Source organism: Grammomys surdaster, unplaced genomic scaffold, assembly GCF_004785775.1.
Source record: "Grammomys surdaster isolate TR1022 unplaced genomic scaffold, NIH_TR_1.0 125702, whole genome shotgun sequence".
Taxonomy (NCBI): Eukaryota; Metazoa; Chordata; class Mammalia; order Rodentia; family Muridae; genus Grammomys; species Grammomys surdaster.
The window spans coordinates 26,685-44,771 of record NW_021620537.1 but is presented as its reverse complement, the minus strand read 5'-3'; the positions used below and the strand labels follow the sequence as shown (position 1 = coordinate 44,771).

Below are 18,087 nucleotides of genomic sequence, written 5' to 3'. Positions count from 1 at the left end.
CGTCCCATGTCTTCAAGCCTACAGTGAGTCTTAGCTCTGCTTTCTGTCCATAAATCAGCTAAGTTTTACAAAAGCAACAACGTCCTGTCTGAGGGATTCTTGCACTCACAGAATTCTAGCAACTGCAATTTAGCAATTACCCAATTCAATGCTATCATTTTACACACGATGACGCCGAGGCTCGTGATATGACTAGTCACTGAAGAGATTGGAGCCAAAACCCACTGTGCTTGCTCTGTTCACGTTAGTAACACTGGAAACAGACACGGACAACATCTTGTTTCACTTAGATGCTTTTGGTTGCAAAGGATGGTGCCATAGGCCATCACGTGGGGGTCAGAGTTTCAATCCCTGCTGAAACATTAAGGGAAAGGGGGACCATACAGAATCTAAAAATAGGGCTGTAATATGATGACCCCTATAGAGACAGTCTGATGCCAAGCAGATCTGAGTAGTTTAGCAGCATATTTGTGGATGTTCAATGTACATTCTCTCCCTCCTCTCTCTTCTCCTCTCTCTCTCTCTCTCTCTCTCTCCCATTTAAAGTTGCCTTTCTTCTCCTCTAATGATGACTTCTCAGCATCATCTCCAGTCACTTCAATTTCCTGTTTTCCTGTTCTTCCAGCAGGCATCTCACTGTCCCCACTAGGGAGTCCCTGAAACATTCTTATTTTCTATCACTAGAAAAGATAGAGTACTTGAAACAACTACTCTGTATTTAGACAAAGTTCCTCATTCTATGTGATCTCATGGGCTAATGGCCGGGCTTGGCATTGCTCTTTCTTGGATCATATGCCAACTTCGATGGATGAGGTCAACTGGAAGTGAACTCATGAAGAACAGGTAATGCTGGGTGACACTGCTGTTTTCTCAGGCTCTCTGACTGAAGGCTCCCTGAAAAGGGGTGGCATGTGTGTGCAGGAAACAGTTCACTGTTGTAGAATGCATCTGGGAAAGTAGTCCAGAGACCTGAGACCAGTGCTTCATGCTGTTTTTAGCTGTGGGTGAGGGAGGAAGGAAATGACAGAGAAAAGCGTGAAGCATGCAGCTGTAGACTCAAACTCACAGAAGTGAAAATGAGTGAGTGAGCACACACTTCCGGAGAAAGATGGTTTTGGGAGTCACTAACATCTGTGCCTCCTGTCCTGTTCCTTACTGGTCTTTCCTATCTCCCAGGCTCTCTCTCAGATGAGAGTTCTGCCTCACCTCAGAGAGTCACCACCACGTGAACTCTTACCTCTAACTTTAACAGAGGAATCAACCTGGCTTTGTGGAATCCACACGTGGGCACGATGCCTCATATTTTATAATGATATTAATCTTTGCCTATCTTGGAAAAGGTAACATCTTAAAAGCTGAGTGAAAACACAGCACACATTAGGTGCTGTCGGGTGTAATACACACTTGACTGGTAATATCAGATGTCTGTCTGTTCAGTTCATCAGTTTGGACACAATAATGGCAGTGAAACCAGGTTGTATCTGAGTATAAGCTAGGGACAAATTAAATAACTGGGAAGATGATTGTCCAGTTCTTGATATATCTCTCAAAGCTATGTGATTCTCCGTGCTGTTGGTTATGTTATTTAACTCACTTCTGTTTACTCATCTACAAACAATGGAGGTAATACCAACCTCATAGGATTGAGTGACAGCTGACTGGGATCTTGGGAAATGGTGGCTTTAGTGAGTAATGGCTAAGGAAATTCATTCATCTTCTTTCTCCTCTTTCTTTGTCTTGTGGCCACTCCTCCACCTCTTTCTTAATCACAAATGAATCAGCTCTCAGGCCTTTACCTCTTCCCTCTACCTTTCTACATATAGACCATAAAAGCTCACCTCTAGGCTCCCGTTTCGCTGTCTGCTCTTGGGTTCCTGATTTGGTCTGCGCTTACATTGCTGTAGCAGTGTCTGATACTGGAAAGCTTATAGAGAAAAGAGATTTATCTCATCTATCCTGTTTCTGGAGACTGCAGAGTCTAAAAGCATGGTGCTGATGTCTGCAGTGCTGGTGCTTACCTGGCCTCCAGTGGGGGCCCACATGCTCTTTGCTGTCACTCATGATGGAGAACAGAAGGGCAAAGAAATGCTTTTTAAACAGGTAGAACATAAAGCCCGTCTCATAAGAGAGAGAGAATTCCCCCCCCAAACAAAAACATGGCTCTTCTTGTGGACTTGATCGCTTCTTCTTCTTCTTCTTTTTTTTTTAATAAGGTTATGAGCCTTTACTTTTTTCCATCAAGTTTTCCTCACGTTTAGGACATCAATCAATCACACAATCTCCCAAGATGTTGCACAAACATATACAAATGCTTAATTAAAGACAGATGTTTGAAGTGGTAGGAAGGCTAGTGAATGCTAAATTCCAATCAAGGATGGAGATTTCTGAGCCCTGACTGTTTTGGAGCATAACGGGTGACTGAGGAATACACACAGTAAGGGTAGGCATGGGCCTGTTGCTGCCCATGACCTGCTTACACTGTGCTTAGGAGAAACAGACATATAGTCACAGTCAGATGTAGAAAGAGAAGGCATCATATGAGGAGAAAACAATCATAATGTTTAATGGCTTGATACCACATTGAGACATCTGTCTTAACCTCTAGTCCTCATCTTCCAGATCAGAAAAGCAACCATTGTTCTCATAAGCAGGGCTCCAAAACCCACAGAAATAACCACAGCCATGAAGGGGATGGTAGGCTCAGGATACAGGCATCTGCCCATTGAATCTTAAGCCCAATCGCTCGCTTGTTATAGGCACTGCCATCAGCACTGTTACTCTGGGAACCAAGTTTAACACGATCTGTAGCAAGGTCATCCTGTATCCCAACCATAGCACTTTCCAAGACAGCTGCTGTATGCATTAGCATTTTGATCATGACTTTAACATCCCCAGAGCTTCCGAAAGCATCTACTTCTCAGGCAGGCTCATTAGGGAACCAAATCCTATTCCAGTCTCTAATTCATTTACCTAAACTTGCTTTCTCTTATTAACCTACAGTGACTGAGCCTGACTCTCTTCATTAGGTTACACTGAACCACTAAAATAGCAAAAAAAGCAAACCTTTGTTTCATACAATATATAGATAGGACATGTTGCTGTTTTTAGCTGGTTGGTTCATGAGTTATATTTTGCTTAAATCCCTATGGGTTTCCTTTCCTTGTGAACCCTGTCCTTTATTTAACTCATAAGCTCATCTTTTCAGTCCAATTCTCTGAGGTAGGTTAGAAAAGGGAATCTGAGTGGGGAATATGTCAGTAGGTACTAGCTGCCCAAGCTTGAGGACCTGAGTGTAGACCCCCAGCACCATGTTCAAAAGCTAGGTGTGAGGGTACAGTTCTGTAACACAGCCCTGGGGTGGCAGAGGCAGGAGGATTCCTAGGGCTTGCTGGCCAGCAAGCTGAATCAGAAAGTTCCCAGTTCCCTGAGAGACCCTGTCTCCAAAAAACCATGGAGGAAGCTTGAGTAAGAACCAGACATCAACCTATGGTCTTGCCACACATGCACAAATACATACAAACAAGCACACACATGCAAGGCCATGTATGTACACATGCATACACACACCAAAAAGAAAAAGAAAGAAAGAAATTGTTCTTTTATTTTCGCTGAAATCTCTGGAAATGGAATATTGATTCACTGAGTTTCTGTGAATAAGCCTCAAAGTCTTTCTCCTCTTCTTTCTTTCACCTTCTTTTATTCTGGTGCAGATCTCTCTAGTGGGAAGAATTATACCATCTATTTTATAGCCTAGGGTGTTAGTGAGTGATTAAGATTTGTTTGTGGTTCTCTTATCTAGAGAAGACTTCTACGGCTGAATTCCTAGGTGGTTCTGTAGGGCCCTTTGGATGAATCTGTGAACAGCCTCTTTCCTTGGTCAATTCATTCATGAATTGCAACAGTGACTGGATTAGAGATGGGACTGGATGTGGTCCAGCTTCTCAGTAATTATAAACAGATTATGTCTGAAGGCATGTTGTCTCAATATTACTGAGCTAAACACACTTCTAAAAAGCCTCAGTATATTTAACAGATTCTTTGGTAGATTGGAGCCTTTCATAATAGCTATTTTTAGAGTTAGTTTTTTTAAAAAAATAGAAATTTAACTCTTACTCAAATCTAGTAAGAAATCGAGAGGCTATTGTATTGATTCGGGATCTAAAAGCAGTGATAAAAAGCTAATTAGGGGCTGGGGATATAGGTCAGTGGTGGGATGCTTGCTTGCCTGGCAGGTATGAGGCTCTGGGTTCAGTGTCCAGTGTTAAAAAACAGAGCAAGTAAACATAAAAACAGAAGTCCCAGATTTTAGAACCTACATTTTGTTACCCGACTGCCTTCTGTGAGTTGACTTTCAGTGCCAGATGTCCACTTATTTCCTTGTAGGGTCTCAAAGGACACACAGGGCTCCCAGGACTCCGCGGCGAACATGTAAGTGCTTTCTGGTCTTCTCGTCACAAAGGTGGGCATAAAGAAACTTCCTGGAGAGATACTTTTCCTCTTGCAACTTCAATTTTTCCTCATAGTTTTTCTCATTCTATTTAGAGTAAAAAGAAATTTTTTTGATTGGCCAGCTGTAGATTATCAGCAAAATTATGAAGTAGCAACTCTTTGCTCTTCTTGCATTCTCTTTCTCTGCTGTGTTCAGAACAGTGGGTCTTAAACCTTTGATTCACGAGTCTATTTGAGAACTCTGTACCGACTTCAGGCCCTTTCCAAGAAAATATACATATCCATGCACACTGCTGATCTTCAACTTTAGAATTCATTCAGTTCTGATTGGTTTATGAGAGCCTAATCAGCAGCAATTCAAACTAGAATGGTCCATACATTGTTATCCTCATGTATGGGTACACACGCATGTACCATTTAAAAGTCAACGTACATTTGTAACTGATTGGGTTTGGATCATGGTACTTCTTTTCCCTCCTACTAGAAAAAAAATGACATTGTGCCATAGAAAATATATATTCATGGACAGTGAGAGAGGAGGGATAGAGCCCAGCGAAGGTAATGATACTGTGACCAATGATTGAGTAGAGCCTTAGGAAGTCCTAAAGAAAACTCCACAGTAAGAAGTGAGGATGAGTGTCTGAGGGAAATACACAAATAATGAAACAAAGCCAGATTCCCTTTAATTCATATTAAGCAGGACAGCATTGCGTTTCCAGTCCCTGAGGTGCAATTTTTCAATATTACTAATTACCACCCATAGCCAGGAAGGTGGAGTGCGTATCAGTAGCAGATGCAGGCTTGGCTTCCTGAAGCTCAGACAAGTGCTAAAAGGCAAGTGAGCATCAGGATGGGAGTACAGGAAGGGTGATAGGAATTAGCCCCCAGGGAGAAAAAGCTTCCCTAGAACTCTGCTTTGGCAGAAATATGTTGACTCCAACAAAGTAGCCCAATCCATCAGAAGTCAGTGACAACTCGGCGCTGTCAATAATGAATGAATCCTCGAAACTGCTCAGCGGTCCGGTTCTGTTAACCTACACGGTATTGCTCTGAGGGGTCATATTACTATAGCTGGGGAGTCTGGATTCAGTTTTACAGACTGGAAACTATAGACCAGAGAGTTTGAATTATAAAGCACTTGCCACAAAGATCTGAGTTGGATTCCCAGCATGCACATAAGAGACAGAGGATCCCTGGGCTTCACTGCCCCTGAGTCAGGGTCTACTTGGCAAACTTTAGCTCTCAGTGAGAGACTCTGTAACCAAAAATGAGGTAGATGGCTCCTGAGGAAGGGCTCCAAAGTTAACCTTTGGCCTCTGTGTGCACATTCACACTCATAGAGAGATGCACGTGTGTATACACACACCCCACAAAGACTAGAAAAAGGAGAATCAAAATTCACAGTGACTTGAGGAACAACTAAAATAATCTTACATTTCAACTCTGAGAATACTAGACATGCCAAAGACAATAATTGATTCATTTCACTTAGAGTGTGGCTATGATGCTAAGATTCATTTCTGCGGGGGAAATAATTGTCAGTAAACTGGCCAGCAAACACTTGAAAACACAATCATCCCATTTTCATAAGAGCTGGCTGAGCCTATACTTTTTTGCCAAACTGTACAATGACACTGAATATTTTACATGTGCTAGTTAATCAGATGTTCAGAAGCATTGGGCTGTAGCTGCAACTTCCACTGTAGAAGCTATCCCTGTATACTGTCCGTCTGCCCCACATAATAGTCACATGACCCAGGTGCCATCATTCTGTTTTGCTCATAAGACAACCAAGACTGTGTAGAAAGACATGTAGTGACATTGCTACAATTCTTAATGAAGTCGTCCAACTAAGCACAGCTATTTTGATGTCCTTTGCATGAGGAGTGACTTTGAGACAGACTTCCTCATTTCCTGATCTTAATTGCTCAATTAGAATGTATTTTTTTAAATCCATTTTTTAAGTACAGAGTGAACTTAGCCACGGTGCCTTTGTGTTTCTGTGTCCTTCACAGTGGATTTTAGAGTGTGGCTGTCCCACAGTATGCTAGTGACTTATGAAGACCATGAGGGACGCTCATTGCTGACTCTGTTGGTGCTTGTCTGATAGAGTGAGGCTGAGACACAATGGAATTCTCCTGTTTCCTCCCTGCAGCTGGGATGTGTTAGGAACCCATCCTGAATCATATTTCCCTCTTGTTCCATTGCAGATTCTCTTAAAAAAAATAAAAAACACTTAATGTAACTAGGAATGGAATGAGAAAGGCATAGTGGTTCCCGTTAATCAGAGAAACAATGACCTATAAATAAAAACTGCCTTTTAAATGTGTCTCACCCTTTCCCAGCCTCATATCCAAACACAAAGCCTCATGACTCTCCACTTAGATCTGTGTGTTTTGGAATCAGATAAGACATTAAAGAAGACAGTTGTAGATATGCTGAGGGGAAGGTCATATGCAGGAGGCTTTTCCTGAAGTGTTAACTGCACATCACACTCACGTCAGAGTGTGTGGACCACATTCTCTGTGAGCAGCAGTCTCTGGAATCAGAATCATTGATTTAAATCCTGGTGTCTCATGTACTCACCATGGTGTCCACGCCTCTGGTGGCTGAAATATTTTATCTCCTTTTCTCAAATCTATAACACAGAAACAATAATATCTATTTTATAGGGTTTTTTTTAAAGAGATTGAACAAGGTGATAGGAACTTATTGTCTAGAGCATGCTCAGTGGATATGACAGGAATTAAATATCTTACGAAGCTCATATCAGTGGGGCAACATTTTATATTGACAGTTCTAGAGATTGTTCTCGTGTAGATAAGAATTTTCCTTTCGTGAGCCTCAGAAGGCCAGTGTTCTTTCCTAAGCCATTAGACTACCCACCATCATTACTTCTGCATATCCCCGTTGCTTCAGATGTAAAACAGTATCAACTTAAGAGATGTAAAGCACAGGTAAAATACATGCTATAAAAACAGTCTTAGCGAGGAATAGTTGTTGGTCAACAGGGACAGGAAGAGGGACAAGAGAACAAAACTAAATCAATAGAGAGAAGGGACTCTAAATTGTTTGCTTCTCCCTGGGTCTGTTCCTTCTCCTGATTTAGGAGTATTGGGGTTTCAGTATTTAACTGGAGGTGATGCTTCTGTGTGCCTCAGAAGCCGGCAGACAAAAGGCAGTCTGCTAACTCTTTACAGGCAGTAAGCTGGAAATGGATTCTATGTCACAGGACTCTGGAAAGCCTACCACTATCCTATTGCTGTTAGCATGTGGCCTTAAACAAGAGCGGTACAGCACACCTTCTTTCCGCTTTCCTTCTTTTAAGAGTCGCTTAAGACACATAAACCCTGAGGAAACAGATGAATGATGGATGAACATTGATGGGTGTCTGAAGAGCTGACCAGTGACTAAGAGCACTGGATGCTTTCCCAGAGGGCCAAGGTTTAGTTCCCACACCCGCTTGGTGGCACACAACCATCTGTAACTCCAGTTCCAGGAGATCAGCTGCCCTCTTCTGACCTCTCTAGGCAGTGCATGCATGTGGTACACACAACACTCATACACATAAACAGCTGAGTAAGTAGATAAGATGTTTAAAACATCAGTGAAAAGGGATGAGGAAAATTAATATTTTTTTACTCATTTTTTCCAGCCAATCCTCTCTGGTGTCTTTGGAATCTCTATCAGCTTTCTTTGAGCAAAATGTATCTGAAGCCCAGAATACAAAATGTGTCAATTCCAAGTGAATTCACTGTGCCTAAATTAGTGTGGGCTGCTATGACAAAATTCCACTGACCAGATGGCTTATAAATAACAAAGCTTTAGTTCTTCCTAGAGAAGTATTCTAGAGGCTGAACAGCTGAGATCCTCGGTAGGTCAAACAGGATGACCTAATAAGGGCTGTATTCAGGGCATCAAACATCTGCCTTATATCCTGGCAGGGTACAAATAGGGATACTCAGCTCTTGACCTTTTCATATAAGGGCCATTCATGAGGATTCCATCCATTTAACATAACTACCCCCCCCAAAGGCTGTGCTACCCCTTAAACCACCAGGCCTGAGAGTTGGGCTTAGGATTTCAATGTGTGAACTTGGAGCAGAACATGAATATTCAGTCCAAGCATCCTCCAGATCTGCTCTGTGAGTTTGAGAGAGACCCATGGCGTTATAAAGGTATGTGTCCATCACGATGTACTTACTCAACCAGACTCTCTATAAAGTTATGTGTACCTTAGACAGAAAACGAGAGGTGGAAATTCACTGACTCTTCTGTTTGGTGATGAAACACTACTATGAAATATACTTGCTCTTCCTGGGAAACAATTGTCTCATTGACGTAGCCAGCACCAGACTCTTCCTCCCACTTTTGTTATTAGTGGTCACTATCACACTTGGGGCCTTTATGTGATGGTCTTATACATTTTTATTTAAACTTTTAGCTTAACTTCTTCTCTTTAAATAACAGTTTGAGTACGATACTATGCTATACTCAATAATTTCATAGGAATTATTTGTTTTTTTTAAATTTGGGTATTATAAATCCCAAATATGTTTCCTTGGGTGTCCTCTGGGTTTTGCCTATGTCTTATTTGTTGATTTTTCATTTCAGGGAATTCCAGGACTCGCTGGTAATATTGGCTCACCTGGCTACCCTGGCAGGCAGGTGCAGTGACTATATTTATACTTCTCCTTCACATCTGCATGGCATATTCTGATTTCAAGAGTCGTTGTTCAAATGATGGAAACGTTAGTTCTCCTTCATGGCAAATTACTTAAACAATCAAAATCAAAGTTGTAAAAATTCTTCAAAAATTCTATTGTATTCTTGTTTGTTGGACGTGGACGTCTGGCTTTTAAATATAGTTGATATATTTTGGGGTGGAATTTTTAAATTATGATGCCTGAGAGGCAAATATGATCTTAACTGAGTGCCACGCTAACTTCACTGAAATGAAATAAGTGTGAAAATATCTCCATAATAAGTGTTATTTTAATAACACGCTTGTCAAGGCTTGGGAAGCAATTGGCAGTTATTCACACACCACTATGAAACACTTCATCTGACATGAATTCAGTTCATTGAACAGTTTTGAAAATCTGTTTCAAACATTTTGTATCTATTTCCCTCTAACTTTCTTCCCAATTTCACATAAATTAATAATAGAGTTTCTCTTCTTAGACTTTTCATGACTTGATTGTTTGTAAAAATAATTAGTTAAATGCTGAACTGTAGATTCATAGCCTTATCATCCAAAAATAGCAAATGGCAAACAAAATTTCTTAACAAAGTTGTATTTTAAGCACTTAGAACTGTCCCAAGGTTTTGTATGTATAATGTACTGGAACCATTTAGTGAGGGTGTATGTTATCAGAAAAATATAGTATGAAAACATACATGATTTGAAGTTTGAAACATAATCATCTCTTAAAAATGTACTAACATAGGTCTTAGAGTAAGTCGTGTCTTAACATAAGACAGATAATTTCCCATTGAAAAATAATTTAGAGACAATTAGTTTGTTGTTCCTGACAGCACCTGCCAATGTTCTTTATTTCGATGACGTAAACATATATATTCGTTATATATAATGCCTTTCGGGTTCTGAAATTCCAAAAATCTTTGAGCATTTGTAATCTTCTTTAGGTAAACTGGGCTCTGAGTTTTGTAGTCTTAGAAATGATACCTTTTTGTAGTTTTATCAGTCTGTTTGTTAATTCCTCAGGCACACTGTGCCATCCTGACAACCTCTCTTGTTCACACCAGGGTTTAGCTGGACCAGAGGGTAACCCAGGTTCCAAAGGTGTCCGAGTAAGTAGCCACTTTCTCATCAGTTAAGTATGCCTGCGAGAAAGTAGAAGGACAAGATACAAAGTATTTGCCATCTCCATACTTCTTAGGAATTTTGAATTTTATGCAAATTTAGTTAGAAACGAATGCATTTCCCATTTTCCCTTTGGTGCACAGGAGCCATCGGTCCCAGGTCCCATCGAGGCTGTGTTCACATCATTACTTTGCCCTTCCCACTCTTAACTTGCTGTTAGTGATGTTAGGATGTGCTGTGCTCACAGAGTGTAGCATCATTTACATATGAACAAACCAAAGCCTGAGAAGAAGCCTTGGAGTAAAGAGGTGCAGATATGTACAGCAGTTTAAGGTGGAGATTCATTTGATGGTGCAGGAATCAACATCATTGTCAGGGGTAAGGGAACATCTGTGAAGAAGGAAGTCAGCTTCACACCAGGGGCATCTCTTTATGCTTCTAATCCCTTAAAGGAAAATATGAGCTATCCTTAGTACTTTACTAAGTGAACAAACGTGAGCCATCCTTAGTAAGCGAACAAGGAAAAATACCTGGATAGATGGAGTGTGCTATGGATTACAGTCCCATAGCTGTTATTGCTGGGTTTGGTGTGTACATCTGCAGCCTCTGTCTGCTTCCCAAGATTTATGTGCTGGACATCTCCCCTCCCCTCACTGAAATGCATGCTTGCCTGTGTTTCTTACAGTCTACCCTATTATATAAACGGTCTATGTGTTTTCCTGCCCCAGAGCGTCAGTGAGAGAAAGGCTTTGGCTGTGTCAATGTGCGGTTGCTGCCATGCCTTGGGTTGCACTCTCCACTCTTTAGTATCAATGAAAAAAGATTGATGTGTAATGCTTTGACAGAAAGCAGTAACATGAGAAACTGTTGATAATTTTACATCTTTAAGCTTAATATTAAGATAAATAACATTTTAAACACTTCTACTTAGAATTTTGTGGAGCGAACAGTAACACGAGACAATGTAAAGACTGTTTTCTTTCTTGAAGGGTTTCATTGGCTCTCCTGGAGAGGTGGGACAACTGGGACCTGAAGGAGAAAGGGTGAGGTTATTTCCTTCAAATATGACGTCTAAAGTGTTCTCCTGTTGATCTCATGGGATCACAAACTCACATATCAGGGAGGAATTCTTACTGAATGAGCAATTAAGCCTGGTCTAAGAGAAATCACCTGTAGAAATAACATTACGTTTCTATACATCCTAATGAAGTTTCTGTAGGAAACACTATATGACCATATCTGGTTAGAACTTTTAAATTTAATTTTTAAAATGCATGTTAAAATACGAAGATAAGGCTATGTGTAATTATGCCTAGTCCTGATGGATTTCTTCTTCTCTGAGGATCGTAAATGATCATAAGTCAAGGTGATCATATTAAGAAGGGTGCTTTCTATATCAATTAATAGATACTCTAACTCAAGATGAATTGAAATGGGAAAAATTGATAATAATGATGGGAATAGTACATGATTTACCAAATTGCCGTACACACACACATTACTATAAAAACACTTCATATAGATTAACTCCTGTAATGTCCACTGAGAACTGCTGTTATTCTCGTTATTGAATGAGGGAGTGGGGCACATACAGAGAAGACAACTGGTCCTTGACATGTGCAGGAAGTGAGAGTGCTCAGAACATGGGCGCCAGTGTTCTGGGTACCCAGCCCGACAGAACCGTTATAATTTACTGCTTCTTACATGACTGGAAACCTGAAGAAAGGCTGGCGACATCTTTATAAAAGATGATCTGGAGCAGTAAGGGACTACTTCTCTCTAGCTCGCTTTGCTGTAATTGATTCACATAAAATTGGAATCTGGCAGTGCAAGGAATTGATTAACTCTATCTCCAAACAGAGAAAGAGAAGACACACGAAGACAGATATCTTGTCTTAGCTGTAGAGCATAAGATGTTCATATTTGCCTGGTTTCCCTTTATTGGTGGCATGTGTATTCGTCACAAAGAGCCCAGGGAAGGCAAGGACCCCATTTGAAAGCCTGAATGATATTAGGAGACTTCTCTGGAGAAAGAATTAAATATATTTTTAAAGAATATATTGAAGTTAAATGAATATATTGAAACTTTTCTGGACATGATGCTCATTTACATTTTACTAATTGATAGTTGAGAAAAAGAGCTATGCCAACCAATGCATTCATTCAACAAATGCTTACTTTTGCCTTTCTGTATTCTAGGGCACTCCTGGGGTCCGTGGGAAGAGGGGTCCGAAGGGGAGACAGGTAACTTGCTTCTTTCTCCTGGAGGACAAGTGAAATCTAGTCTTGTTTGCTTCTCCCTTCTTGAAATGTTCCTGAGTGTCTCTGCCTTTGTGTTTCTTGTGTTTCTTTAACATTGTGTCAGATAATACTTGATACAGTAAAGAAAAAGTAGCGGTAAAATTAACTCTAAATGTACTACTTCTTAGCCTTTTGGTAGAGCCGCAAAATAAATTGTTGTCTCTGTGTCCAGGAAGTAAAAATGCCAGAACATACAGCAACAACTGAACACCTAAATGGAAACACAGCTTAACCCCTTCCTTGATGATTAGACATCTGAAGTTGCACACAGAGATGTCCAACCTTTTGACATCAGAATCAATGTTGTCACATAACAAATTCACACTGAAGAACCACAGACAAATATAGTGAACTTTGTGTGCTGTGTTATTTTATTATGTTCTACTTTACATGAATAGGTATTGCGCTCTTTGCATGGTAGCCCCATTCACACACTCCAACAGAACCCAGTCTCTACTGCTCATATGTCAAACTTCTAAGTAAAATATGAAGCGCTGGGTCTGTTCAAGTGGACAGTAGGCCGGGCTCAGCTTTAGTCTCTTCTGCTCCAGTCCACGGCTCTCAGTTTTTCCATCTTGTTCCTATCAAAGTTACCAACCAACAAAATCATTTATAATACTATATAACTTCTCATGCTTAAAACTCATATTATCCATTAATAATTACCTTAAGAGTTCAGAACCTGAGACAAACCAGTAGACAGTGGTTGGGATTGGTGAACAAATCAAACATTTCTGAAAGCTCTGTCATACATGACTTGGATAATCACTGTTTTGACTAACATACTTGGTCTTATATGAATATTGACTTGACCTTGGCATCAACCACAAACAGGAAGGTTCTAGTTTCCTGCTCCATGGTGGTACAACTTATTCAGGGAGATTTATAGGGAACTTTTGGTTGCCTGTTCCTTAGAGAATTATAAAATTATATGATGATCCCATTGACTTCAAAATGATAGCCCAAGGGGGCTAGAGAAATTGCCCAGCAGTTAGAAACACTGGCTGCTCTTTCAGAGGACCAACTTTGGATTCCCAGCACCCATGTGGCGATTCATGACCATATGTAATTCCAGTCCCAGTGGATCCAACACTGGCCTCTGAGGGCATAGTATGCATGTGATACACAGATATACATGCAATCAAAAGTCCCATACACACTAAATGCAAATAAATAGTCTTAAATGCAGAGTTTAAGAAAGTATAAAAAATGTGAAGTGCAAAGCTTTCTGGGACCTTTGATTCTACTCGAATTCACTTCGTAAAACTGGCAAAGGTTTGTTGCTTCAAAATATATGCATTTGTACAAGATGCTGAGAATTATGTTTGGAAAACACACAAATCCAGCTTTTACTAACTATTGTTTATAGTAGAAAATCATTTGATATTATTACATGTCATGTTTGTTACATATATTCTTTCTTATTTTTTTGCCACAAAGTGGCTTGGCGATACGTATAAGACCAAGCAGTTAGAGTGAGGGATAGTTTAAGGTGGAGTTGGCCAAAGTACTGGGGGCCTCAGGAGGAGTTGTTATGCTCTCCCTCCTATTAGCTATGAAAGTAAGTATCATTTCTAAGCTAACACTTACGAGAATGTTGTGCAAATCACATGTTCATGTTTCTGGCAGATGATCACTTACTTCTGAGTAAACACAAACCATGAAATCAGCTACAGGGAACCAACTCAACGATGTCTGGTCCTTTAGTTGTTGTTTAATGAAATCATAGGCTAACAGTGAGATGAGCCTTTTCTGGACATTCTAAATATACAAGCACTACTGAAATGGGCAGACTTACAAATGGTTTACTGTTTTGCTTATTCAAGAAATGATTACTTTACAACAGAGGTAATTCTCATTTACCCTCATACTGTGTTTTCTTTAATGTAACATTTCTGTTACAAGTTACTTCTATTCAAAGCTTGCTTCCTTCAAAACTTGCCCCCTTGCAAGTAAAATAGTGTCTGCCTGCGTGCGTGCAGTATTTACAAAGTTAGCTGGTATTTGTAACACAGTATTTCTTCAGATTCTTCTATCATGATTACTACTTAGAAGTTAGACTGTTGTTTTTGTTAGGAATTTGGGATACTTTCAGGGTCAAAGAGTATTAAAATAGTTACTTTAGCAAATAAACTCTTTGGACTTGGGTTGTTGGTGCTGAAATTTGCTCTCCCTCCTTTCATTAGGAGATGCAGGGGTGTAAGGGTAAGGTTCTTGCTAAGCAGCACTTAGTTAAAGACCCTGTGTGAACCCAGTTGCTGTTAGCCCTTCCAGATGTTAACCCAGGCGCTGGGGCCTTCAGCTCTTACAGTTCTTATCTTTCTCTCCTGTTTGCATGTCATAATCAGATCAAAACTTGAATGCTAGCGGACTAAATACCAGGGATTGACCCTGGAACGCAAAGCCCTGTTAATAAAACTGACCAGTGAAGACTGACAGGCCCAGAAGATGAGCCCTGGGCATGCTTTAGGACCTGTGATCTGAACTCGACTAACGTTTATTCTCCAGAGCTCTCAGATGGAGAAAAAAAATCGAACAAGGTAGCAAGCAATGTTTTTGAGTGAGACTTTCTAAAATCACCACAGTGGTCTTCTGTGACACACTCTTCACTGTGTATACGTGAGATATATCTTGGAACAGATCTGCCATAAATCATATTCTTTAAAGGCTTGAAGCAGCCATTGACATGAAAAGTAGCAGCTCTTGGAAAAATAGTGAAGGCAGACAAGGTTTGTGTTTATTGGAGACCTGCATATCTCATGCATTATACATAATTCCATGTGCTTTTCAGTGCGGTTTCCAAAGTTCATTTTGTAGGACAGTAGTCAGAAGTTAATTCTAATGTTTTCAGAAGTATTTAAAGTGCCACCAGCTTGATTTATCTCTAGAATGTTTATTGTACTAAGTTGTATTCTTTCACATCTAAAAAAATATATACCACAGCTGACTTTCCATGACTGAAGACACACATGAAATAGGAGATGGCATTTATTCTCAATAACACCCAGACAATAATTATTTTAAAAATCAGTGCTTTAGGTAGGGAGATGGCTCATTTAGTAAAGTAAAACTTGTAAGCCAGAAGACCTGAGTTCAGATCCCCAGAGTCCATGAAAAATCCAGTACAGTAGTACGTGTCTGCAGTTTCAGTGCTGGTGAAGTGGTGGAGACACACAGATCCCAGCAAGCTTGGGAGCCACTAGTTTGGCCTCTGTGGTGCAGTTCCAAGCCAGTGAGAGACCCTGTCTCCAACAGAATGTGAGGACCAAGGTTGTCCTCTGTCCTCCATGTGTGTTCTATGGGGGGACACACCTGCATGCTTACACGTGTCCGCACACACACACATGTAGACCTTCATATTCTTAAGATTTCTCAACCATGATAGAACTAGATTACAAGTAATGAAATCATATTACATTTAAAGTTTGAAAGTAAAACTGTCCTAGGTCGTAGTCCTGGGAAAACAAAATCAAAAACCGTGAGGGAGGTTTACTTTTCTAACTATAGAAGAGGATGCCCCAGCCCTGTCTTTTTCTCATAGAACTTTCTGACGGGGGAGTCTATTTAAAGTAAGCTATGTTTTGGCTTCTAACCCCAGTGTTAAGAGTTGAGTATAAGCTCTCTTCTCAGCATCTGTTATTACTGTCTATGTTTAGCTCATGGCAACTTTATACACACGTAGAGCACACTATCATCTCAGAAGCACACGCCTTCTGGAGAAGGCAGAGACAGTATTTTCTTTGCTTCCAAAAAGAATGCAATTCATTGGGTCATAAAGGAAACACTGGAGTATTTTGATAGATAGCCATTAATTTTCCAATGATTTCTTCCTTCTCCAGGAAAGTGATATCTATTTTCTGTTTTCTATTTATGGAACTGTCTATTGCAACTATATTTGGCTAACTACTATATAAAGAATGTGTACAAAGTTCCAGATTCCAGGACTTTGAGTTTGCCTCACCCATGAGGTTGGGGACGAGACACCCACTGCTTGTTTGGAAAACCCCAGACAAGCTTGATTTCACAGGGACGTGTCATCCACAGGTGGCGAGTCAGCTGGGGGATTATGTTCAGGGCTGATAACAGATGGCAAATGTAGACAGAATTGTATGTCATCAAAGTAAGAAACACACAGTCATGTGTGGTGGTGAAGTCTAGTGTTTGGGGCTATGTTTTTTTTTTTTGGTTTTGTTTTGTTTTGTTTTGTTTTGAGGGAAAACAGCAAGTGTAGTAAATAGGTGCTGTGTTCTAAATACTTTTTGAAATGAGGGAAAAAAAATTGTCAGAGTAGGAGCACATGGTGATAGCCATTCTTCAGTAGCAAGGCAGAAAAGACCTAGGAAACTGGCGGCATGGTCTAATAAAGCCTACCTGGAGGGACTCAATGTCCTACAGAAGTCTGTCATCAGCTCAGCTGAGACGCCAAGCTTCACCTTGGACTTGTGGATCAAACTGTCCTAGCTGTGAGGAAAGAGAGGCTATCACAGAGCCTGACGCACTCCAGCCTTCACTGTGTCCTTCCTGAATAATTTTTAAATGCTAGAAATAGGTGTGTGTGTGTGTGTGTGTGTGTGTGTGTGTGTGTGTGTGATGTACAGAAGTAAAATCTAGGCTGTACTTCATCTTTCTAACTCTAGAGAAAAGATGCTGGTCTCCCCCCACTTCTTAGTCAGCTATCTCTCTCCATACACTGGTACGTCACCTTAGTGTATCTTATCTATAAAATTTATTATTACTATACTTTTCATCATCAGTGCATTAGTGATAATTTTTATTTAGTCTACTTTAGGCTGAATATATTTTTAAACCTTATGCTAGAATGAAAAAAGTATATTACATAGGAGTATTTATATTGCTTTTATTTTTTGAATTCTGTAGAGGTGTAGTCACAACAATTTGATGATTATTTTCTTATTCTATATGGATTATTTTTATGAATTCTTTGCAGAAATAGGAAAACAATCTTTTTTTTCATTGCTTACACAAATCTGAACACATGACAAGTATCTGTGAATGATCTCAAATATTAACACCATCTCTATATTCAAGGAGAAGCGAGTGACATTTTATGTTTGAAAACTTCCATGTTTAGTAACAGCATCATTGTTAGACTCAGGAAGTAGGAAAACTTATTCTTTGAGCTTTAGAAGGCTCTGAAGATCATAAACAAATGCAACAAATGTGCAGTAAAAGCAGCTGGGTGACATGTCACTCGATCCTAGCTCCACCAGGGCAGGCTCTATAATTTCAGACACCACGGTTGTTACAGTGTGTTAGTTATTCAATGCTATATGAAAATAACTCCAAGTAGTTCTGGTCTTCAACAACAATAAACATATATTATTATGGTTTCTTTGAGTTGGAAACTTGATAGGGGCTTATTTGAGCAATCTAATTCATGAGCCTAAAGTTAAGATTTGGGCAGGTGTTATAGTCATCTGAAGGCTTGACTGGGCTGACAGGATCTAACTTTTAGGTGGTTTGCTTACTGGCTGGATGGGTAGATGCTA

At 40.1% G+C, this 18,087-nt stretch overlaps 1 protein-coding gene across 1 annotated transcript in view; it reads left to right on the top strand.

Moving 5' to 3' along the window:
* Positions 1–18,087, top strand: part of LOC114639404 (collagen alpha-1(XXIV) chain-like) — a 67,100-nt gene that overhangs the window by 36,691 nt on the left and 12,322 nt on the right. Inside the window, exons 8-12 of the mRNA XM_028788156.1 lie at positions 4,384–4,428; positions 9,064–9,117; positions 10,219–10,263; positions 11,266–11,319; positions 12,476–12,520. Coding sequence (XP_028643989.1) covers positions 4,384–4,428; positions 9,064–9,117; positions 10,219–10,263; positions 11,266–11,319; positions 12,476–12,520 — 243 coding nt within the window. The remainder of the gene's footprint in view (positions 1–4,383; positions 4,429–9,063; positions 9,118–10,218; positions 10,264–11,265; positions 11,320–12,475; positions 12,521–18,087) is intronic.